The 26716-nt window shown below is 32.5% G+C and overlaps 1 protein-coding gene across 1 annotated transcript; it reads right to left on the bottom strand.

Annotated features, from left to right (window-relative positions):
* Window positions 1–776: 776 nt before the first annotated feature.
* On the bottom strand, window positions 777–24481 carry RBM46 (RNA binding motif protein 46; the record flags this gene model as incomplete). Its single annotated transcript, XM_084886114.1, has 4 exons — window positions 777–1654; window positions 21109–21891; window positions 22368–22835; window positions 24331–24481. 4 exons carry the CDS (start codon window positions 24479–24481, stop codon window positions 1455–1457), a joined length of 1602 nt encoding a protein of 533 aa, XP_084742240.1. The 3' UTR covers window positions 777–1454.
* Between the last annotated feature and the right edge of the window lie 2235 nt (window positions 24482–26716).

Genomic DNA, 26716 nt, shown 5'->3' with positions numbered 1-26716 from the left:
CTAAGGAAAATTAATGTCTTTTTCTTTTGATTTGGAATCTGAGTCACCTCTGTATCCTAAGGATATTAACACAGTAACTGACATTCATTGTATGTTTGCTGAAGGGTGATATGAACCTGAGTCATAATAATTGTAAAATTCAGGCAATTCACACAGGAATATTAAGTACAGTATATATGGTTATTTAACTTAGAAAACCTAAGGTAGTAACTTGGAAAGTTAATTACTGCATTTGGTTATATGAAATGGACTTTCTTTAGAGGATGAAAAAAAATTAGACTAATTTATTCTCCATAAAACTTGTGCTAGAAACTATTAAATTTCTCCTATTAACGAGAGATATTTGTAACCATTTAATATTCTATGTATGCAAATCCTGTGTCATACAACTACACAATGAACTGATCAACAAAGTTAATGTCAGTATCAAAGAATGTATTTTTGTCTCTATTGATGATGCAAACCATCAATAGAAATTCATTATGAATATACACTACTGAAATATTAAACGATCAAATGACCTGATTCATTAATTATTTAGGAAACTTCATTGGGTTCATCAACAAAATATTTCCACTGGCCTCTGAAAAGGAATTTTATCACTGTATTTCATAAGACCAACAACTTTCTGAATATCCTTTGTTTTGGTCCCAGGAAGACACAGAGCCTATGACTGTACACCCAGTAAACACTCTTCTCGAGAAAAAGTTAAGTGATTGTGAGAACTAATTTTTTGTGCCTACAAATAAAAAAAAAAATAAAACACATGCATATTCAAACATCACATATTTAATGTCAAAAATTTGAATTCAAGTACAAAAATTAAACAACACATGATTTCAACATTAAATAACCATAACACTTATTACTCAAACAACTACACAGTAAATATCAAAAACACAAGTATAACCATATAAACCTTAACTACATAAACAGCAAAATTATGATTTATTTCTATAACAAATAATTAACTAAAATATTAATAGTTCAAGGACCACAATGGTTAATTGCTTTTTTCTTTAGTACCGAGTAAAATTTGTTTCTCTTTATCTCCTTCATTTCTTTCTACATAATAGTTAGATGCTTCTGGTTATAATTGTTCTCATCTCTAAGACAGATAGTGATCCTTGGTAATCAAATCCAGTGTAACCATTGTCTGCAAGTGCTTTAATATTGTGAAATGCTATATAGCAAAGTTATTATGCAAAAATTTAGCATAAACTAGTGGGTTTTATTGCTTGCTCATGAATTAGAAGTATTTAAAGTGGCAAAAGTTTACATTTTTATAAGTTCTAACAACGGTGGATAATTCTGAATTATGGCTCATGTTTGTTGAAATAAATATATATCTATCATTTTAAAACCAAAAGTGCAAGCCCAATTCTAAAATAGAACAGTATTTTAATTAGCATGCTTTACAAAGAAACTTTTATACTCATGTTTACAGTATTTCTTCAGAAGAATGAGGCCTGATTGGAGATATACAGTCGCTGTCCAACATGGCTGCCATTAGCAAGTGATATTGTTGGTGATAAGGGATAGCTTGGATAAGAATAAGGCCTTGAAGTATAAGGAAGCACGCTGGGAGTCCCAGAAGAGAGGGTAGCACTAACAGGGGAAAGACTATTTATTGAGCTGCGACGGAAATTGTAGTCTGTAAATAAATACATGAACAATTATGCTGCACATCTTTATGGATACAAATTTAATTCAAAGAGACAAAGCGTTAAAACTATAATCACTGTTTAACATAATGTTCTAACACTCAAAATCCTGGCAATACTATATTGCTGGTTAAAACTGTGTCAGTATTCACTGCATGGCAAATCCTGAGTGTTTAATCAATCAGTATTATGTTTCTTTCACTGACAGTGCTTCAAAGATCTTACTAAAATACATTCTCGGATATCTATTTCTTGGATATCTATTAATTGTTTTGTGTCTTTTTTATCACAAAAAATCTCTGATTTCTAAAGATAAAAATAGCAAATTCATATTTGCTTCTCTTTTGGAAACTGTATTAGGTATCAAACCAGCAAAAACATTCACCCCTGGACTATAAAACTAACTGTCCAATATTTCATTATTTAAATACTAATATAAACATTTATATAACTCAACACATCAATTTAATATTAGCATCCTACTGGTACCATAAAACAGTAAAATGAATCATCTTTATAAAGTAAACTTCAAAAAAACATCATCAACTTATAGTATAGAAAAATCCAAAAATTTAACCAAATTTTTAGAAAAACAATTACATTTGAAATATTATTGCTTCACAATAAACATTCATCTTATGCAGCAATAATTTCCTGCTTCATTAATTGTAACGTTTATAGATGTGTGTGAATATTAAAGACCAAATTTGTAAATCCCATATTTTCCAAAAACTCAACTATGTTCTTTAGTACAGAATAAGTCATAGGTGTGACAATAACTATAAAACAATTATTTATAGAAGTTATGGTGTTTTTAAGAATGAACAAAAAGGAATTAGGTCATCTAATATACAGATAAAAGTTTGTTTTTATATTTCCTAGAACTATATATGAGGCCTAAAACAAATGAGCATTAACTTAATGTTGTCATGGGACTTAATATTTAGCCAACAGGAATGAGATCAACTGCAGAAGAATAAGCTCAAGCAACATCAGAAAGGACCTAGTTAAGAAAAAAAAATAGAAAAATAAAAATCAATTAAACATTGGTTTGATTTCCAGCATTGTAAAATACTAATTAGAATAAACTTTATAATCTTTGTATTTTTATTTATGGTACAAGATTAGTAAAAGCAGTTTGTTCCAAGAAGACATAAGACATTAAAAGCATCCGGTTCAAAATATTCCTAGTATTTGAAAATTGGATAAGGAATTACTTTTATACCAAAGTAGGATAACTGCAGGTATTACAGAATTCTTCTCTTAAAGGATCCACTTTGCCTAACGGGTTATGGTATTAAGTATAAACAGAAAGATAAAGCTCCTATAATTCAAATCATTGCTTTAAAAAAAGTTATGGTTCTCTCCTCCTAAAGATAATTACATCAATACAGTAAATTTCTTTTAAGCCACGTGGCTATGACCCAACTAAAAGCTCTTTCAATTCCAATAGACAAGACTGAAAAGAGCAGATCTTTAGTAGGAGGGGAAAAATTTCACAGAGAAACCACTTTCATTTTGGGTTTATATCCATTCAAGAGCTAATGTAGCCTATTCATGAAATGTGGACAGAAGAGATACCTTTAGAGGAAGATTTCACAAACATAGCCAGAAAACTGACTAATGGCATATAGTGCTTAGGTCTGGAAATGTGCATTTCTGATAGTACCATACTGTAAGGCTTTAATTTTAAAAATACTTTACTCAACTATTATATTCTCACATTTTTAAGGAGACAATCAAAATACAAAATTAGAAATCAATACTAATGACTTCATATAAGATAAATCAAAAGAAGAAAATCTTCCCCAAATACTATAAAGATTAGAAAACAAAAAGCTTCAGATGTTTATAAGATTTGTAAGTATTTTATAAAGTTGTGCAACCCACACCAATATAGAGAATACTTTCATCACTCTAAACAGAAACCCAATACCTATTAACAGTCATTCCTCATTCCTTCTCCCAGATCCAGCAACCACTAATTTTTCTGTTTGTATAGACTTTCCTATTCTGGATTTTTCATATAAATTGGACCATACAATTTATGTCATCCTTTCTAACTGGCTTCTTAGCATAAAATGTTTTCAAGGTTTAACCATGTTGTAGTATGTACCAGAACTTCTTTCCATTTTATATTAATTGTATGTATACTATACAACATCTTATTTATCTATTAACTAGTCAATGGTCATTAAGCTTGTTTCTACCTTTTGGCTACTATAAATAATGCTGCTAAGAAATGATTTGTACAAGATTTTTCATGAACATATGTTTTCAATTCTCTTGAATGAATACCTAGGAATGGAATTGCTGATACATACGGTAACACTATATTTAACTTACTATCAAACACAGCTTATACCATTTTACACTCCCAACACCAATCTATAAGAGTAAAGCACCTGATAGTTTGATCTATGCAATACATTTCCCGTATCTCATATTTTAAGCATTTATTTCAATTTGGATGGGACATTAAAATTTTTTAATGTTATTTCACCATTTTATTATTTCAATTGCTAATATTTAAATAGCCATGATTGAAATAATTCAATAGTTTTTCTTCACTGGGCACTGAATTTCATCTGAAAAACAAAGTGTTTTTTAAATAACACTGTACATTCCCAGAAGGTAAAGTACAGCTGGATTCAAACAAAGTTAAAAAAATTCATCTATGTTATAAAATATAAATTACATTTATCATTTATTACTTTGTACTTTCCATCCTAGTACAGAACATCAAAAGCTAAGTATAAAGTTGAAGGGAGATTTTTTTAGAATTGCTAGTTATTAAACAACTTAAACCTATAAAATATTTTTTTTAAATATTTTTTATTGATGTTTTACAGAGAGAAAGAGGGACAGCGAGTTAGAAACATCAATGAGAGAGAAACATCGATCAGTTAGTTGCCTCCTGCACACTCCACACTGGTAATGTGCCCGCAACCAAGGTACATGCCCTTAACCAGAATTGAACCTGGGACCTTTCAGTCCGCAGGCCGACGCTCTATCCACTGAGCCAAACCGGTTTCAGCAACCTATGAAATATTTAAAAAGCATTAACTAGAAAAATTTAAGTGATACTCTTGGCTGAAATACGTTAGTATGATCAAATTCACTGTTTTTTTAAATCTCACTTTCCCTAATAAAATTATATTTTGACAAAATTTAAAAAGATCGTTTTTTTGTGTTTTTCTTCTTTAGCCCGCCCCCTAAAAAGATAGTTTTTATCCTCTACTTGATTTTTCCTATCTGGCAACTGACAGCAAAGGGCAAGAAGTAAATATTAAAAGGCCGATGTTTTTAGTTTGTTTTTTTCCTAAGACTAAGCACAGAGTAGTTTAGGTCTGTTTTAAGATGATTTAGCAGAGGCTTTGATTTGAGTATGCTAATCTTAGTAATGGATGGCTGGGTAAGAAAGGAAGTTATTGTCTCTGGTTCCTTATAAAGTTCTAGTTAGTTAATTTTCTATTTTTACTAGAGTAATGATATTTTTCAGACTCAAATTCAGAAAAAATTTCAACTGCATTTGATTTTAACTAAATGGTTTTTTAAGTTTACAATATACCATGCCATATAAGTTTGAAACAGTGAGTGATATGTATAGGTTAAATTATCTGAAGATTATAACTTAAATCTTCAAAAACAAGGATTTGAAATTCTAAAAAATGCAAACCAATCTATAGTGACAGCAAACAGATCAGTGGTTGCCTGTGAAAGAGCGGAGGAATAAATTGCATTAGGGGTGATAGGAATATTTGTTTTATTGATTGTGGTGTCATTTAACAGATGAATATATGTCAAAACTGACCAAATTGTAGTTTTTATTTTTATTCTTTTCGATTTTTTAAATTGATTTTTAGAAAGAAAAGGGAGAGGGAGAGAGAAAAACATCTGTGTGAGAGCAAAACACTGATCAGCTGCCAGGGATCAAGCCCACTCTCACTGGGAATTGAACTGGCCACCCTTCAGTGCATCGGATAATACCCAACCAACTGAGCCACACCAGCCAGGGAAAGTGTGGATGTTAAATATGTGCATTTTATTATATTTCAATTATATCTCAATAAAGTTATAAACAAACCCAACTGTTTCTCTTGAGTTAATTCCAGTGTTTTCTCAAACTACATCCCATACAATTGAAGTACCTCAAAAGAAGAATCCCTTAGCAAAAAATAAATAAAAAAAAACCTTGGAAAAATTTAGGAAAGATAAGTTTGACAGTTAAACAGATTGCCACCACAATTATGCAATATGCTAATAAGCATTATGATTTCCCCAGGGGAGTACTCAGTACAGTTTTTTCCAAATTTGTTTGGTCTTAAAAAGAGTTAGTATTTCACTGAAGAACTTTATAAATCAGTTTGGCAAAAACTTTTAATAGGAATAACATATAATATGAAAACTTTAAAAGCAAAACAAAAACTCTTGAAATACATTAAACAGAGTGATTACAAACTCAAATACCTTCAGAGGCCAAGATGTAACAAACAAACAAAACTCAAAAAGAATCAAGTGGAAATAGTATGCATCTAGCTATTTGTACTGAAATTAAGCCTACTTGCTTTCCTTTCAAAAAGCTGAAGAGACCCAACAAATCATATCTAGAGTTTCTAGTTTGCTACTGTGTATTAAGAGATTAATTATGTCTAATTTCTTTTAATACCAGTTTCTAAACCACTTGGAAAGACAGTAATAGAAAGGCAGCCTATAAGAGAAAAAATTATGATCTGAACTGCAACAATCTAGGCTTCAGTAATAGCTCCAAAACTGTAGCTCACTAGAAATATCTGGGCAAAAGTGAATAGAAGATAAATTTCTTAAAAACAGATAACTCGTTTCAAGTTTCATTTCTATCAGTAAAATAAGTCCTCATAATTCAAAATTTCAAATATAAAAACCTATAGGAAAAGGTAGTTCTGAGAATACCATATATTGGAATTTTTATACTAATACCTACAAAAAGTTATGTCTAAAGCATAACAAATATATTTCTTTGAATCTGCAGCATATTAATAAAAGCTATTATATGCTGAGCACTTACTATGTGCTAAAAATAACTACACATTATCAATACTATTTAATCCTGACAAGGTAAGTACTATTATTTTACTCTTTAACAGGATTAATTGAGGCACAGAAGGGTAAAGTAACCTGTTCAAAAACACAGAACTAGTTAGTATATGGTTTGCTATCATTGATTTTTAGAATGAATGGGAGAGAAAGAGACAAGAGAGAAAAACATCAGTGTGAGAGAGGCACATCTAATGATTGCTTCTGTATGGGCCCCAACCAGGGCAGGGAATCAAGCCTGCAACCAAGGTATGTGCACTTGACTGGAATCAAACCCAGAACCCTTCAGTCTGCAGGATGATGCTCTATCCACTGAGCAAAACCGGCTAGGGCCACAACATTCTTTTTGCTTCTACATGTAAAAAGGAGTTTAGATAGTAATAATCTTGAATAGGAAATTAAAGGTAGTCTATAGTGTGAGATTATAGACTCAAATTATAGATTACCTTTAATTTCCTATTAAAGCTTATCCTCAGTTTCATGTTAAAGAAACTATACAATGAATCCTCATAAATATAATTTTTATTCTAAATCCTATCAACAATAATTTTAGATTACTAAATTTGAAAAGAATTTAAAGTTCTATTTTCGAGTAAGTTTGAGAAATGCTAGATAATCTATATACATAGCATACCCATTCCAATTACATCGACCTTAACGTACAATTTACCATTTTGGTGATTTACAATGTATACTAGGCATGTTAAACATGTTGAGAAGACCTGAAATATGGAAACCAGTTTAACTTTTTAAAACTTTGCTTAATGGGTTTATAATTAATAAAATTATAATAAAAAAATATTTCACAAGGTTTAATTGGAAAATGTTAATTATTTCTCCTTATAAGAATAACTTAAAATTGGCTTTCTGAAAACTAAATATATCATTTAATATTCCTAAGAGATTTTCTCTTACCTTTTTATTTTCTCCAAATTCTTCTACATAGGTCCAGGCTGAAGAGATTGTGTTCCCTGTCTGTAAGCAGTGAAGACAGAAGAGAATTGAGTCTTTAGATTGATGTTATCCCTATCTTGGGAGTGCATGGAATCCTTGATAATTTTAGTTACAACTTTTTATCAGTAAATAGGAAAATAAATTTAGAGAAAAGGAAACAAGTGACAAATAGTTATCATTTCTGAAGTTCTGTGAAGATGGGCGAAGACAACAGTATATTGCTCTTTGAATGAAAATTATGAGTTAATACATTACCAGAAAAAGAACATATCTTTTGTACAAATCAAGTTGTTCTTAGTTTGTTTTTCTAAGGACTTCTATACTAATAAAATAAAAGTTTTTAAAAACAAATGAAATTACTTAGTTTCTGTAAGCGGATAGCCAAAGAATCTAAGTGAATTTGATAAAGATCAGTACCTTTTCTTTCGGTCTTAAGAAGAGGTGAATGGATGCCCAAAGTAACACTAAACTTAAAAAACATTTTTCTTTTTAACTGCTAAACTTTATTTACTTGAAGCCTAATTTAACAATATACAGTACGTCTCTAGACAGTCATCCATTTTCACCGGTGTATAAGGCGACCCCCTAATTTTTACAGTTAAAACATAGGTTTAGGCCTATATTCGCTGTATAAGACTACCCCCCACGTCAAAGAAAAGACTTACTTTGCTGTCAAGATCTGCAGGTAATTTTTGTGCAATTTTGGTCTTTTGCCCCCGATTTTCGGTTGACTTTTTTTTCGTTTCAAAGGTCGTCTTATACGCCGGAAAATATGGTAGTTTTATACTTGCTCAAATAGGAACTAACTAATCAATCCTCCCAATGAGAACTTGAAAATGTAGACAATTATTATAAAAGCAAAAATATCTACCTGAAAGCATTGAGAATGACCAAAGCAGTAAAAAATTATGGGACTCAGGTCCTAAACAACGAAGAAAACTCAGAGAAGTATGCACATCTTTTGAAGAAGTGTTTCCCCTAGAAGGACTGGCAATTTCTGAAGAGGGATCTTCAAGGCAAGAAAAGATGACCATAAAAAGATTTAACATATGTGTCATTGAAGTACCATATAAAGAAGAATGAGACAAAAGTAATACTTGAAAACAGAATAACTTAGAACTTTTTAAAACAGGTGAAAAACATTGATCTATAGATTTTAGAAGTCATGAAAAGTCCCAATTAAGATAAAAACTAAGAAAGTACATATAAGTCCATCATAGTAACATTTCTGAAAATCACAGGTTAAAAGAAAATCTTAAAAGTAGCAGAGAGCAAAAAGAATAGTTTATGTTCAAAGGAATAATAAGTAAATGTCAGCTGACTACTCAACAGAAACAAAGGAAGCCAGAAGACAATTAGTGGAAGTATAACATTGAAGGGCTAAAGGAAAATAACTGCTTATCTAGTAAAAATACCATTTCAAAAGCAGGTAAATTAAAGAAGCATTCAGGCAAATTATACTGAGGTTATTTGTCATAAGCATATCCAAAGGAAAATAAAAATGAATGTCCTTTGGTCAGAATAAAGAAACAATCATAGTGGGAGCTTAGAAGTGTAGGAGGAATGGAGAGCAAAGGAAATTATAAATATTGTAAATGGTAAATTACTATAATATAAATGTATATTAACTAAAAACTATTACTATTCTGCATAGTATCTGATGGAGAAAACCACATATCACCTGCCATGTTGGCACATGTGCCTTCCAGTGGCAATGCTTGTCCAAGCACAAACCTAAAATCCCAAAGCTACCTTGTTCATGAGGTCTTTGTAACGTATAATGATTCACTTAGGATTCAATATACGTTCACATTATACTAGAATGATCTGGTTTACAAATTTGATGGGGATAAAAGTGTTTCTGAAAAGGAGGTTAAACATTGGGGGGGGGGGGGGAATCCCATCTCAGTGTATTTTGTTAGAAAAATAATGTCCCACATATTTACCATGTGTTATCCAATGTTTAACATAAGACAAAGGTCAGTTTTTCATTAGAATCATGTGAAGGTAAAGAGAATAGTAGATAAGAGCCCACTTCTTAGCTAACCGGGGTTCCTGGGTGAATTAATCTACTGAAGCCTCTGTTTGTTATAAAAAAAAAAAGTATAGACATTAAAATAATATTCATCTCTGATACCATCAGGATAAAGTATTAGATAAAGGCATTTAGCACAAAGCCTAACATATTAGTGCTCAAAGAATCTTAATTATAGTAGTAATAATATTTCTTATTAATTATAGGAAACTCCAATGTTTTGGCTTTGTTTTCTGAATACTATTCTTCAGTACTTATATAGCACATTTGAAATAAAAAAGGCAGTGTTGTGGGCCTTTTACATAATTTTAAATAAGTACACATAATTACCCTATGAAATAGTTACTATTTCCATTTTACAGATGAAGAAACTGAAGTTTAGGAAGGTTAAAATAACTTTTCCAAGTAAGTAATAAAGCTGGGATATGAATCCAGAAATTCTGAGTCTATGTGCTGTACTAAATTTAAAATACTAAATCTCCTTTTGCTGAAATTCTACCTAAAATGCAATATTCTAGGTTCCTGACTCGCTCATCTTCAAATTAGGTCAGATCATCTAATTATACATTCTCATAACACCCTGTACACTTCAGTGTTTATCAGAACTGTAACTGTAAATAAGAGTCTCCTCAATAGAATGTATACTCTATGAAAGTATAATAGCAACTGTGTCTGATTCACTACAGTGATCCTCTGGACTATATACAAAGCAATGTTCAGTATTTTTTAATTAACTTACATAGAAAGTGGGGGGAAAGTAGGTTTAACATTGTTCATAATTAAAATAATACAAAAATTAATGACTAATAATACAAGAATAAACTCTGTGTTTCATGTACTGGAAACCTACTTTCACTCCACTCTGCATTAACAAGGATTAACAATCAGCCAGCTGCCAGTTAATAACTGACAATGAGAACAGAAAGACTAAAGGAGTAAATAATAAACAAAAGAATCATGAGAATAATGCCAAAAACAAACTTCCTTAAATAACATTTTCAAAAAGCAATTTTTCAGAACACTTCAAAATAGAAATATACTCCAAAAGGTGTAAGGAAAATAATTCTGAATTTTAAGTCTAATACAAAACCTTTTCTTCTCCCATGCATTTATTTAACAACAGAAACATATTTAAAATAAATCATAAAAAGTTAAAGTTTTTTTTTAGTAGTAGTTTAAAAGCTTACATGATCTGGGTTATATAAAAGCATAATCTACCTCCCTGAAACTTTCCTCAATAGACTAAATTCCAAACCCTGGAGCTTCATATTAGTCTTTTGTCTATGTGTCAATTCTTCCAACATCTGAAGATAGTAATCATATTCCCCCTATAAATATTAGTATGTACAGGTTAAACATCCCCAAATACTTCAATTGTTCACTGTCCTACTTCATATAACAGTTTCCAAGTCCTCCATAGCTGTCAATGTTTAATTAAACTCTGATGCCCAAAGCAAACATAATCCTAGACAACCTTGGCCAGGTAGTTCATCTGTTGGAGCATCGATCCTTATACCAAAATGGGTTGCACAGTCAAGTCCCAGTCAAGGCACATGCCCTGGTCAAAGCTCGTAGAGGCAACCCATCAATGTTTCTCTCTCACATGGATGTCTGTCCATCCGTCTCCGTCCCTCTCTCCCTTCTTCTCTCTAAAAATAAAATAAACATTCAAGATATAATCTAAGCAGAATAAAATTTAGTCTGAATATTACATAACTTTTCTATTTTGCATTTAATTATTATAATATGAAAGTCTCTAGAGTAGAATGACTCAATTTGGCTTTGATATCCTAGATTCATTATAAATACTCCTCAGAAGCTAAGAGAATGCTTTCACAGGGTAAGTAATTCTACTCTTGCTTAATATCTCCTCCTCCCTCTAGTTTATAAGACAAAAGAAATAACTTTCCAATGCTCTGTCATTACTATTTCTATGTGTGACATACCTATAGTTCATACCAAGGAATCCCTCAAGGGACTCTTGATCACTTAAGGAAACGATTTGTGATGTCTCAAGGAAACAAATGTAGACACATAATATACACAGGTGAGACTCATTTAAATCAATACTTCGCTGCTTGAATTATTTAACTCTTGCTTTTGGTAAAAATTAATTTAGTTCAGAATACAATTTTAAACCTTTTTCCAGAAGATTCATAATGACTCAATTAAGCCTTATAATTCTGTGCCCAAAATAATCCAATACTTTCATAAATCCTCAACTACAGATTTGATCATCCTTGAACCAAAAATTAATATAGCAGAAGAAAAAAAATCCAAATACATATATGACACATATACTGCAAATTGATTTGATTACTCCATAATATAACTAGCAAACAAGCAGACTAGTACAGACAGTCCTCAGGTTACGTCGGACTCAATGTAGTTTTGTGGTTACATCACCATCTCCCATTTATTTGTTAAAAAAAGAAAGTTCCGTCATTTAGACGTATGTATGTGTTTTATGTTTTTTTATTATTTATTTACCATAAATAAAGGTCAGTAATTAATATCTTTGTCTTATATATTTTTAACTGTTTCACTTCATTACTGCTGTGTAGGTGCTCTATGTGAGTGACACGTAGTTGCTTATGTAGGTGGGTTCCGCCTTACGGCGAAAATCGCGTTATGTCGCGCCGTAGGTACGGATCTCCGAAGTAACCCGAGGACCTACTGTATATTGCTGAAACAAAGGTAACAAGAAAAGAGTTAATGACCTTGCAGTCATAATTATAACAATCTATCTAGAAAATAGAATTATGAAGGTTTTAAGAAAGTGAAGTATCTCTAATAATAATATCCTTAGAAAAACAGTAAAAGAAAATCAAAAGCTAAAGAAAAAAATGAAGGTCACTCTGGCTAGGTGACTCAAAGAATAGGGGCATTGTCCTATACATCAGAAAGCTGTGGGCTAAATTCCAGTCAGGGCAAATATCTAGGTTGTGGGTTTAATCCCAGTCAGGGCATATAGGGAGGCAACTGATAGATGTTTTTCTTCCTCTCCTTCTCCCTCTCTTTAAAGTTAATAAAAATATATCCTTGGAAGAGGATAAAAAAAAAAAAAAAAGAAAAAGGGAAGGAAAAGTGAAGGCCAACATAGATATCTTATTAAAGAAGATGGATTTGAACCTACCAGTTTACATTTTTTATTCATTCAAGAGTCAGAGTGCCAATAAAATTAATTTTTGTATAAAAAACCAAGTTTTTGTATAAAAACTATACTGTTTAAACACACAACAAAAGAGGGATTTCAGAGTAAATTCACCAAAATATTAGGCATTACAGATTGATGTTTCTAATGATTGCATCCCTATAAACTGTTTAAACAAAGTCATAGATACAATTATAGTATAAACTGGAGGCCCGCACAGGATTCATGCACTGGTGGGGGGCGTGGCCTGTAGGGATCAGCCTGCTGTGGGAGCGCTGCTCAGCCCGAGTAACCAAGCAGCACTGCCAGTCCTGTGTTGAGTATCTGCCCACTGGTGGTCAGTGCGCATCATAGCAACTGGTTGACCAGTTGTCCTGGTTGTTCCGCCATTCAACTGTTGGGCTTTTATTACATAGAATCATTATCAGCATTGTAAACAGATTATATTTACTGAATCAGAGCAATGCAAGTCAAATAAATCATTTTCATAAAATATGTATTGTGCATAGAAAGTCTACATATAGGCCATTTTTAATAGCTCAAATATCACTTGCCATGAGATAAATAATGGCAAACAAGTAACTAATATATGTTCAGCCAAATACTACAAATTTAAGGAACAAGAAAAACCAAGTAGTTATTAATATACTGGTTATTTAAAGCTTCTAATTAGGAAAACTAAAGTTTATTTTGTTTGTTTTATTTAAATCCCCAAGGGAAGTTAATCATTCTTGGAGGTATTGCACTACCAGATCTTAGATAAAATATGAATTACTCCAAGGAGAGGAAGAAAATTGGCTCCCTATATACCCTGACTGGGATTAAACATGCAATGGATAAATAATATAATTGAAATTAGCTAATCAAGAGTAGATTCTATATTTAATCTTAACCAAAAGGCACAGAAGCAACTGACATGGGGTAATTTTAAAGTGGTTAAAGTACAGATGGTTGCTTGAATAAATTTTATCGCAGTAAAACCTATTTTCCAAAACAACTTTTGTCTGCATTTTACTAGTTCATTCACTAAATTATACTGCTGTAGTATAAGCACTCACTATCTACTAAAGGAAGAAGCAGAGATAAAGCTGTAATAGGCTGAAGGCTATGTGCATTTTCTCACACAGACTTTACTGATTCTAAATCCCCCAAAATAAGCAAACCAAAGGAGAGAAAAATCAATACAACACTGAAGTTCTATTCATAGCCAGGCTAAAAAAATATATTTAGGTGACACCATGTGGCAAAATTATGCATTGCTACTGATGTATAAGAATGGAGAATATGAGGCAAATTTTATTGTGACATTAACCCAAGAGGGGAAATTTTACAAAGCATTATTTTCTAAAATTCAAATTACAAAATCAGATGTATTTACAAATTAATAAAGCAGTAGCAACTGTTAAAACTGTTTTATTAATCAGAACAAGTATTTTAGGAAAGTATTAGTTAAAGATGTTGAAAAAACTACTGAATAGAGAATCAAGCATGATTAAATAAATGGATAAAAGTAAATTAAATCACATGATCACTTTAGCCAGTTAATAACAACTATGGAAAAATATTGGTCAGATGATATGTTTTAATATACATCACTCTCCTAGGTTCTCTGTTACAAAAAGAAAATTAATTTCAAAACTTTTAAGTAATTAAGTTATTTTATAAAATCTTGGTTTTGATTATAATTAACAAATTCAGATAAGAAAATAACCAAAAAGCAACTACATGTTCATAAACAGGTGGCTGACTGAACCTTTCATTTTTTAATCCAGTTGTTCTGCTGTTAAGGTAGACAGATACAAGCTTTGAATTGTATAAAGGAATATTAAACTGAGAGTTAATTCATGCATAAGTAGCTCTTAATTTTCAAATATTTGAACTTAAGTATGTACCTTGGTAAACAAACAAAAAATTCAAGTGTTATTATAATAACATAATATTTTTAACTATATTTTAAACAAAACCATTAATTGGGAGGATAAGAGAGTACTTAAGTTCACCAAATAAAACCCTCCCATGGTAAAGCACTGAGGTCCACAAAGAGTAAATGATTCATTTGCCATTCCAAGGTCATAGTTTGTTGGTGACTGAGACTGTAGGTTGTTGTACTTCTATTTGATTACTCATTACTATTCTATATAATAAAAGGCTAATATGCAAATCAACCAAATGGCAGGACGACCGGTTGCTATAATGTGCACTGACCACCAGGGGGCAGATGATCAAAGCAGGAGCTGCCTACTGGTGGTCACTGAGCTCTCACAGGGGGAGTGCAACTCATCCAGAAGCCAGGCTCATGGCTGGGGAGCACAGCAGCAGTGACAGGAGCCTCCCTCACCTCCACTGCAGCACTAAGGATGTCCAACTGCCATGGGGAGTGGGCATAAGCTGTCAGTCAGACATTGCCTGAGGGTTCCTGGACTGCGAGTGTGTGCAGGCCGGGCTTAGGGACTCCCCTCCTTCTCAGAGCACATGAATTTCATGCACCAGGCCTCTGGTATTAAATAAGCTGCTCATAGTACTAATCTATAATAATAAAAGGGTAATATGCTAATTAGACCAGACGCCATTCCAGATGTCCTGCTGGATAAAGCTAGGGCCGGAGGGAAGCCCAGGGAAGAAAGGACTACTCTTGCATGAATTTTGTGAATTGGGCTTCTAGTTCCAATAATAACTATTGTCTGTTAATACAGTGTAAGTAGAATAAAAATTATAAGGAATATCACATAATAGCCTGTTAGAAAAAATATTTAAATTTCAAGAGGAATAGATGTATATTTTCATGAATATTGGGCCCTCCATGGAGGGTCAAAGACACATAGTTGAGTTAATGGAAATTTCATTTCACCACTTGATCAAATGGAAACAAATTAAAGTATAAAATGTTGATGCTGATGCTATTTCTTATTTATCTAAGTGAATTTTAAAGCAGACTTAGCAAATTTTGTTCTTTAATATATCAGTCTGAAATACTATCGTAATAGTCAAATTTGTAATTAAAACTGGTAAGGAAAGAATAACTTTCTAAAACTATCATTTTTATTCTAATAATTTGTAATTAATTTTTTCATTATAATACAGTACCATTTTATGGTACCTAGCTTAAGAGTTTCCTAAAATTATTTCTTAAATAAATAAATAAAAAACACTGAAAGTTTCTCTTTGTTTCAAAGCAATTTATTGGCAAATTTCTAAAATCAAATTTGATTTTTTATATTTCTGCCCATCAATCTGGAAATAATGACAGCTCATAAGAAAAAAGCACATTATTTTTCACAATAAAACTTCTCAGAATACTATTCCTTCATCCCATTGACTTCTATTTTATAACTTTCAACCAAGTTATAAGTGATAACAGAAATCAAAATCTAAATATTTAAAAATAGAACTAGTGATTATCATAGTTGAAATATATATACTAATATTTTACCACTCACTGTGCAGAAAAAAGTAAAGATTCTAATAATGTATGTAATTACAAAGTCAAATATAAGAAGCAATATGCATGTCAGCCATAAAATGAATATTGAAAAAAGAAAATATAGGATATATTAAAAAGATGAATATTCATACATAAAATGGTCCACACAAACCAAAATAGATTAATCTAGAAAAAAAAGTACTCGCTTAGAGGAAAAGCAAGTAATATCAACATAGTTGTAATAAAAAAAATACAGTAAAGTTTTAAAAAGCATAACTCCTAAAATTTCAGTTAACTAAAGTCCACTTACTTTTAATTTCCAATTATTAAAATCTAACTAAAATTACCAAAACATTATATACAACTCTGCCATTAACCCACCAACATGCTGTTTTTCTAAATGTTTGCATGCGGTGTCCCTCTCTGACCATAAACTCTTCTTACCATTTACAACACAGATCAGGTGTGAGGTGTGCTCTTCCCTTTGTACTCCCAAAATACCCTATGCTTGCCTTCTTCAGTAGCCTGTGACTCCGTAAAGCAAAAACAATGTTTTATTTATCTTTAGCTCCAGATTGCTTAGGAAGTAAACTTAGCACAGGAAAGGCATTCAAAACAGATTTGTTCTTTAATTAAATTTCATCAGTCATGGCCAAAACAACAGAATACTCAGATTAAGCTAAATCAATGGCATAAACTGGTTTGTAACAAGAGGCTCTTCATCCCTATCTTAAAACTTTAGGTGGTCATACAAGTAAAAAACAAAAAAACAAAAAACAAAACAAAACAAAAAAGAACAAAAAACAAAAACAAAAAAACCTACTTCACCAGTATTACAAACATAGAAACAAGAAAATAAATGCCTTGCCTGAATAAGTTGTTAATAAATATCTCTCAAGATGAATTATCAATACACACTGAGGTGACCTCCCTCCTTCCAGTAAGTATTCTCCAAGATTTTCTTCTTCAAAATTATAACTCTCCAGAGCTTTTCTTTACCTCCTTGATTTTGCTTATTCCAGTCCTAGATGATGAATAATCCTCCAGGAGAAAGTTGTGGCAATAATGGGATGCCCCAATTCAAAACAGAGGCAAAATTTTAAGAATAGCAGAATTATTCACACTCATAGTCTGATCTATTATTAAAGATACAGTATTTTGAAACAGAAAAGTCTTATTTAAAAGATATATTAAATGACCCAAGAAGTCTCCATACATCAAATATTTGGTATGGAGCTAACTATATCCTACACCCCAACTCTGTATTCCACCCATTAAATTCAATGAGTATCCCACTTATTACAAGTTACTAAAAATAACCAGTTAACACAATTTCTTATCCTATGGATTGAGGTTAGGGAGGTTATTCTCTGACATTATGAGGATGAAGGTAATCTCTAATTTAGAAGTAAAAGAAAAATGAGGGTTCAATTTTGGCATTATTCCAGCTTTCCTCCTCTTTAGGGGCATTTTGCTTAAAATAGAGCTCACTTTAAATGGGAACAAAAAACAACAACAAAACATTTTAAAAATTAATGTTAAGGGACTATATAACAAGTGATTCTGGGATTCTGGTAAGAGCACTAAATGGTCACTAAAAGTAAACTCTCAAATTCCTAGTACTCATTTAGATGCCGAGTACCCCTTTAAAAAACTTCTATTTTCCTCATAACACTAAAGTCTACTGGTTTTTTTTTTTCAAACTTGAAAAATGAACATGGTAATGCCAAAACAAAGTGGACATTAAAAGTATATTCTTAAAAGAGCTCTGAAATAAAAATCTAAATTAACAAAGATCATCAAATAATGTTCAAAATAGCATCAAACTAAAAAAAAAAAAAGCATCAAATTGAAAGAATAGAAGTGTATTAAAGTAATTACTACACCAAAGAAATCATCTTAAAATAATAGTTAAATTCACTAACGAGAAAATTATATTCAAATTCTTTAATAAAATAAGAGCCAAATGTTATTTAATACTTAATGAACTCCATTTGAGGGACTTCAGAACAAATCAATAACTTCTCAAGATCTTAGAAAAATCCAAGGCTTAAAACATATAAATATTTAGCAGGATAGCAATAACAAGCACAACACTCCTTCCCCTCGATGAACACAACACTACCACCATTATCTCAACCCTGAACATCCAATTAAACCCTGAACATCCAATTAAGCCCTGCAAATTTTATCTAAAAAAAACTTCATGTAAAAACGCATTAACTTTTTAAAAGTCCAGACACTCAAATATTAATAGAAAGAAAAAGCACATCAGATCATCGCCACAATGACATTAACTATATCCTTTACCTGCCATGTGGCATCATATAATCTGGCTGTCTACAGCACCTTAAGTGACTTAAATGATGACTGAAAGCCTGACATTTGTTTTTCAATCACAAATTCATAGACCCCTGATCTCTGACTCTTCCACATCTTGAATTCTCTCTCTCCTTCTCCTCAGTTGCCTCTAACTCAACCTTCACTCATATTTCTAGACAATAAGAAATTTTCTGTTACTGTCTGTAGACAAGGCCTCAGACCTTGTATATTGCATCCAAGCCCATAGTTTAATTGAAATTTTTGGCTTATATTTTGGCTTATCTCTTTTTTCTAATGAATAGAAACTGAAAAAATATATAAAACACAAATTACTTAAGTTTTTATTATAAAATTCTTTAATATAAAGTTGATAAAATCTAAAATAGATGACTATAAAGCAAACTGCCTGTGCCCTCTAAGGATTTCATTTATTGAAGTTTATTTTATTCCTAATTAACATAATCAAGCTGGGAATACTGTACCTGAACAGAGGTTTTCTTTGGGAACTAAAAGCTACAAGTTAACTATGGTCCTAGTACTCAAGAAAAAAAAATCATTTTAATATTAAATTAAAAGCTGATGAAAAACCTCTGGTTTCATTTAACATCTGATTTTCTTTATGGGAGAATCAAATGGAGAAACTATGTCTAAATAAAAAATCTGACATAAAATAAACTAAGGAGACTGTTTTAAGAATCATATTTAAGTTAAATTTGTAAGTGAGGATAGAAATAAAATATATTTCAGCATTACCATGTTGGATCAGATATAAGTATCCTGGGAAAATCTTGCTCAGCAACTAATTATCTATATTTGCTCCAAAAGAATAATTTGGTCCATTTTTCTCTAAAAACCCTAATTTGAATTATTTGCTACCCACCTAATTTTACATTTAACTTTGTCTTTATTAAAAGAAAAATGGAAGGTTTCTATTATGTACATTGATGGAAACCATACCTAATAATTTATTAATTTAAATGACTAAAATTACCAAATATTTCCAAAGAAATAACTAAGGACAGTACTGAAAAATTTCTTTGAAGGAACGTCTACCTTAGTCCTAAATTTATGACCAGATCTCCAAATCAGAATCTCCTAAAAAGGGAGTGGCTATAATGAATAAGCAAATCTAAATAATATATAAAAATTACTTTCCCCTTTGGTAATGTTTTTCTTTTACTATCTTAACAAATTTAAGGATATCAATTTTAAATAAATATAAGCTTCAGCAGTACAGTTCTGCAATCATATAACAAATCAATTTTAAGCTTAGCGAGTTTGACAACTGCAATAAAAAAACACACACAATTATAATCCTTAGTAGGAAACTTTCCTTTTTACAGTTGACTTTCAAGAAACTACTACTCTTCTAATAAATATTATTTGGGGTACAAAGTCATCACCAACTGAAATATATACAGTTGCAATTTGAAAAATGAAATAAACTGATGAGAAGGGGATAGCTAAGAAAACACTAAAAAACAGAAAGTAGGGAAATACCAGAGCAATATTACATCTCTTCCTTCACAATGCCAAATATTTATTTAGCATCTCTTCCTTCACAATGCCAAATATTTATTTAGCATATGGTCTTCCTTTTTTTATGTCAGAGGGGAAATATGAAGATGTAACAAGGTTTGTGGGAGGCACATCCTACACAAGAGTGTAAGCACCCCATCATCATACTTATGGTCTACAAAAGGATCCAAAGTCTTCCTTAACTATCCCACAAATGTTTTAGAAAAAGTTATTTTTATCAAAGCCTGAAATTAACGGTCATAAACATCTTTTAATTATGCTTTTTGTCTTTCATGAGTAATTTCCAGATTGGTGAGCATAAAGCTGTCTACAAATGACCCATCTGAAATGCCTCTGATTTTACCAACTTCCTACCCCTACTCCAAAAAAAATATTACTGGGTAAGCTTCACCAAAGAAATTGGTTTAAGTAACAAACTCTGCAACATATAAAAATTATTTCAAATTAGGATCAGTCATTGCAAAACAATAAACTAATGAAACAGAATCATAAAGTCTAAAGTAAATACGCAATGTTTTAAAAAACTAAATAGCCCTGGCTGGTGTGACTCACTCAGTTGGTTGAGCACCCTCCTATGCAACAACAGGTCTCCAATTCCATTCCCAATCAGGGCACATGCCAGGGTTGCTGGCTTGATTCTCGGTAAAGGGTGTGTAGGAGACAACCAATGGATGTTTCTCTCTCATACCGATGTTTCTCTCTCTCTCCCTCTCATTTCCTCTCTCTCTAAAATCAATAAAAACATATTTTTTAAAAAATAAGCTAAACAGGATAAGTCTCTATAGGAGAAATCTCAAAAAAATTTACCTCAAATTCATAATACTGAGATAAAATTTATGCTAAATACTCACCACTAAAGTTGAATTCAAAATAAATAGAAATTTATAAATAATCTATAATATTCCATATTCTACAATATTAATTAAAGTATTTTTAAACTTACCCAAATGAAGTAATGTAAACTGGGCTGCCAGTTCCTTTGCATCTTCTAACGTAGTACAGAGCTTGTCTGGCATGAAGTAACTCTGGGATCCATTTGCAATAGCAGGAATAACGATTTTATATACCAAGAGGACTTTGCCATCTTGACTTGTTGTTGAATATAAATAATATTCTGGTGGTGCCCAATTATTTTTATTGCAGTAATAATCTAAATGCATTACTGCAGAATTGAAATGATTTGATTTTAAAGAATACATACTAATTGGAGTAAGCTTTGTTCCAGGAAAAAATGGGTAAGTGCATCTATCGATTTCAGAGGGGCCTGGGCTATGCTGACCATTGAGACGAGCTGGAAGAGTTGGTGGCTTGCCTAGAGTTTTTGGATGGCTCTCTTCTTTGTTAGCAAACACAATCAAGTTTTCAGAATTGGGGCTAATCTGACCATTAAGATGCTGTCTCCAAGTATTTTCTTTATTTACTGGTTTTGCCAGTGTTACCTCAATACTTGCTCCATCAATGCACTTCCCATTCATTACAGACATAGCAGCCACTGCATCTTCTCGGTTGAAAAAATGAACAAAAGCATAATCTCTAAGTTTCTTTACTCTTTCAACTGCACCAGGTTTGAATTTATTGAATTCTGCTTTAATTGTTTCCTCTGCAGTTGAGATCATTAAATTTCTAACATAGAGAACTTTAACTCTCTGCATGGTTTCCTCATCAACCTCTTTCTCTGGGTCAGCCCAATCCACTTGAATGGTATGGCCCCATAGTTGGAATGTTCCTACAAAAAAGAATAAGTTAATCTGAAGACAATTAAAACACAAGTCAAATATTGTTAAGTAAAACTGTTTCTCTAAAGAAGCGGAAACTCAAATACATATCAATATATTTGGTTAAGTATTACAGTTTCCCACTCACATGAAAATTTACTAGGGCAAACCTAATCAGAACTTATGGTAAAATTAATTTTAAGAGTAAACAAAACAAATATACTTCAAAGAAAGATCAGTAGAAGAATCAGACATTGCTTTTGGATTTTTATCAAGCAACAATTAACTTATAAATATATCATCCATTAATCAGTAAATTATAAATAATGATTAATTTCATATAAACAACTCATTTGCTTACTAACTTAATCCTTATTCCTCTAAAGGCATTATGTATTTTCATAATATTGATCTATAAGGTACTGTCATTTTTTAATATTTACAATAGAGGGAATATGGAAAAATAACCTTAAAAAGGATAGGTTACCTGGAATTAGTTTTCTCCGGGCCATAGCAGCAGCTCTGTGGGATTCATATTCAACAAATGCAAAACCACGATTTTTAGTCTTATCAGTTGCACTTGGATAAACAATGACATCTACAACTCCTTCTGTAACTTTCTTCATTTCATCCAAAATTTCTTCTTTCTTCTTTTCCTTGGGAATAGCTCCAATAAATAATCTGCAATTATCCAAGCTTACACATACACCAATAAACTTCCCTGGTCGAATCTCATAATTATTAAGAATTCTGATGGCTAACTGGGCTTCTTCTTTTGTAGTGTACATGACAAAAGCATAACCTCGATTTTCACCACTAAATTCCATCATAAGTCGAAATTCATATATCTTCCCAGCTCTTTCAAATACAGGGACTAACTCATCCTCATACATATCACGAGGTATTTTTCCTACAAAAACTTCACAGCCTCTAGGTGGAGGTGGACCTTCCCAACCTGAAAAACAAAAATACAGATAAATTTTAATAATATATTTATATTCACTATTCATTCATTCATTGCACAAATGCACAGAGAGCTTTCTTTGTATCATGCACTATTCTAGGTGCTGGGGGATCCAAGAGTGAACAAAACAGAAACTCTTCCTTTGCGAAGCATATATTCAATACAGAAAGAAGACTGAGTAGTAAGTGCTATAAAAATACAGCCACAGAAGGGTTAAGTTTTTGTAGTCAGGTAAGTCTTGTCTGATAACATTTAAGTTTAAGCAGATACCTCAATGAAATGAGAGAATGAGCTCTGAGGATATATCAAGAAGAAAAAGCAAATGTTTTGTATATTAGAACTCAGAACACACAGGCTATATGGCTAACATGTACTTGAGGGAGGAGTAAAGTGGTAGGTAAAGTGGTCATCAATGTAACTAGAAGCCAAGATTTCATTTTAAGTTTGATAGGAAGTTGATTGGAGGGTTTTGAGCAAAGAAAATGCATTGGCTATTGGTAGAAAAACAAAACATTATATCTAACCAGAGGCTCAGTGCATGAAATTCATTCATTGGGGGAGAGGAGTCCCAACAGCCCAGCCTTCATCCTCTTCCAATCCGAGAGCCCTCAAGGGATGTCCGACTGATGGCTTAGGCCCACTCCCCACAGTCGGACATTCTTAGGACTGCTGAGGAGGTGGGAGAAGTTCTCACCACAGCCACTGCACTCGCCAGCCATAAGCCTGGCTTCTGGCTGAGTGGTGCTCCCCGTGGGAGTGCACTGACCACCAGGAAGGCAGTTCCTGCATTGAGAATTTGTCCCCTGGTAGTCAGTGTGCGTCATTGTGACCGGTCATTCCACTGTTCGGTCCATTTGCATATTAGCCTTTTATTATATAGGATTATATGTTTGCATCTGATTTGCATCTAGCATAGACACCACTCCTTCCTCTACTCACTGGTCTTTCAAATTCCTCCCAAAAACCTCCCCTTTAATTTCTAGAGTACCCTTTTCCAAAGTGACTCAATCCTGACTTCTTTTCAAACCAACCTAATTTCTTTCTCAACTGCTTCTTAATGCAAGAGAATTAAAAACTGTAATGGTAAAACATGCCTAACATTATAAAATTTACCTTCTCCCTTACATTAAAAATTATCCTGCCCTAGTCAGTTTGGCTCAGTGGATAGAGCAATGGCCTGTGGACTGAAGGGTGAAGGGTACATACCTTAATTGCAGACACTATCCCCAACCCTGGTCAGAGCACATGCAGGAGGCAACAAATCATTGTTTCTTTCTCTGTGTCTCTTCCCCTCCCCTCTACTCTCTCTAAAAAATCACTGGAAAAATATCCTTAGGTGAGGAGTAACAAAAAAAATGTATTGCTAAGGTCGAAAAGCAGTTACAAAAAATAGAGCTACTGTTTGGGATACTTGTAAAGATTTATACATAACGAAAATGACTACACTAAAGCTTCAATTTTTTTTTTAACATAAACAAATCCACACCTGGAGGAGGACCACCAAATTTCCTTTGCCCATTTTCTTGAACCATGTTGTAACCAGTCTTTTCCATCAGAGCAAGTAATGCTGCTTCATTCTGCGTACCAGTTCGGACTTTACTGCATCCATTTGTTCCATCTATATTTTCTTCATTCATGGCTGCAGTTCCTAAAACAAAGTATTAAAAAACAGTGATTATGACATGGAGCATCAGTAATCTATGAAGCATTACTTTAAGATGCAAGTAGCCAAGGATAGTTATGGCTGCTACATTTGGTGACCACTGCAGTCCTGTCCCCCCCTCCCCCCCGTACAGTTCTCTTCAAGGAAGCTGCAAACTTTTAATGTCAATTAAGCAGTACCTTTACAAGGGCAACGCTACAAGAAAGATAGGTAAAAGTGAAAAAGAGAAAAATAAAAGGAACAACAAAAACAAGAATGGGTAAACAGAAATAAGTGAGATTTGGAAAAGGAAAAAGAAAGCAGTAGGAGTAACAAAATAAAAATACTGCTGTCAATGAATATATGATCTATCCATACAGCTCAAAGTTTAAATCTTGTCCCATTATCTTAAGCTTCTACTACAAATCAAAACTAATGGGGGAAACCAGTAAATTTATTTTTTAAATCTTAGAATAAAAAAGACTTCTAAAAAATAAACAGAAAAACTCAAAGGAACATACCTGAAAAGCAAACACACACACACACAAGAAAATTAAACAGAGCAAAATGACCTGCAATACATATAATAGAAGGCTTATTTCCTAAAATTAAAAAAAAAGCAGGATATATTGTAGTATAATTTAGAGCAAACTCAGGTTACTAAATGACCGCTTAAATGTGAAATGTAGTTCTTCCCCTTACCAGCTGTGATTCTGGGCAAGTTTGGCCTCAGTCTACTTGCCTCTAAAAAAATGGATTATAATGGTTTCTACCTCACAGGGTTGTTGTCAGGATTGTGCATAAAGGGCTTAAAATAGTATTTTGCACCTGGCCAGTATTGCTCAGTGGCTGAGCATCAACCCATGAACCAAGAGGACACCAGTGCGATTCCCAGTCAAGGCACTGCCTGGGTTTCAGGCTCAGTCCCCAGTAGGGAACATGCAGGAGACAGCTGATTGGTGTTTCTCTCTCATGGATGTTTCTATCTCTCTATCCCTCCCCCTTCTCTCTCTCAAAAATCAATAAAAACATATTTTTAAACATATAGTATTTTGCATATATGCACTATAAATGTATTAATATATAATAAAACAACATATGATATTCATTTCTGATAAAATAATATTGTCAAATCCATAATAATAAAAGGGCAATATGCTAATTAGACTGGACATCTTCTGGATGTCATTTCGGATGTCCTTCCTGATGAAGCCAGGGCTGGAGGGAAGCCAAGGTCCCGTCCAGGTCCCAGGTGCCAAAGGGAAGTTTGTGCCAACAGCTGGGGGAAGAAAGGCCTACTCTTGCATGATTTTTCTTGGATCGGGCCTCTAATAAATTACTAAAGTAATAAGAAAAGCACAAACTGTAGAACAGGGACTTCAAACTCAAATTCATTCACTTGTTCAACAAATGTTTATTATGCATCTACTGTATGCCAGGAACTATTCTTTTATCTAGGAAATAGTAAATAAAAGACCAAAATTCCTCTCTTATGTAACTACTACTCCAGTGGAAAAAGCAAATGATAATAAAAGCAATAAATAATATATGTTAAGAGCAGTTAAATAGTAGAGGGAAAAAGAACAGGGATAGCACACATAGGGTGAGCGGGGAGGTTGGTAGGAAAAGAAAGGGTGCAATTTTAAAAAAGATAATCAGTACAGGCCTCACTAAGAAAGTAATATTTGAGTAAAGAATTAGGGAATCTAGACATGCCATTATTTGGGAAAAGAATTCCACATAAATAGAAAAATGATAATAAAAGACCTAAAAATGGAAGTGTGCATTGAATATATATAAAGTATAGCAAGGGAACAGTATGGTACAGCCAGGGGAAGAACATTAAAAGATGAATTCAGTGAGGTAACAAGCTGCCACATCACACAGACTTCAGCTTTTATTCTAAGTCAAATGAAGAGCCACTATAGATTTTGAGCACAGGAATAATAGATCTTTCATTTTAAAAGAATCATCTGGCTATTGTACTGAGAAATCAGTAATAAAGGTAGAAGCAGAGATCAATTAGAAGACTATGACGAAAATTCAGGTGAGAGATGATGGTGTCATAGACCAGGGATGTTGTGGTGGAGGTAGAAAGTAGTTCCTGATATGACAGGTATTTTAAAGGCATATTCAATAGAATTTCCAGACAGATTGAATATGGATTTTGAGATAAACAGAATAAGTCAAGAATAATACCAAAGTTCTAGCCTGAGCAATGAAAAAGTGC

The sequence above is a fragment of the Pipistrellus hanaki genome (genome assembly GCF_964339955.1).
Source record: "Pipistrellus hanaki genome assembly, chromosome: 5".
NCBI lineage: Eukaryota > Metazoa > Chordata > Mammalia > Chiroptera > Vespertilionidae > Pipistrellus > Pipistrellus hanaki.
The sequence above is the reverse complement of the archived record's forward strand: the minus strand, read 5'-3'. Positions and strand labels throughout refer to the sequence as shown.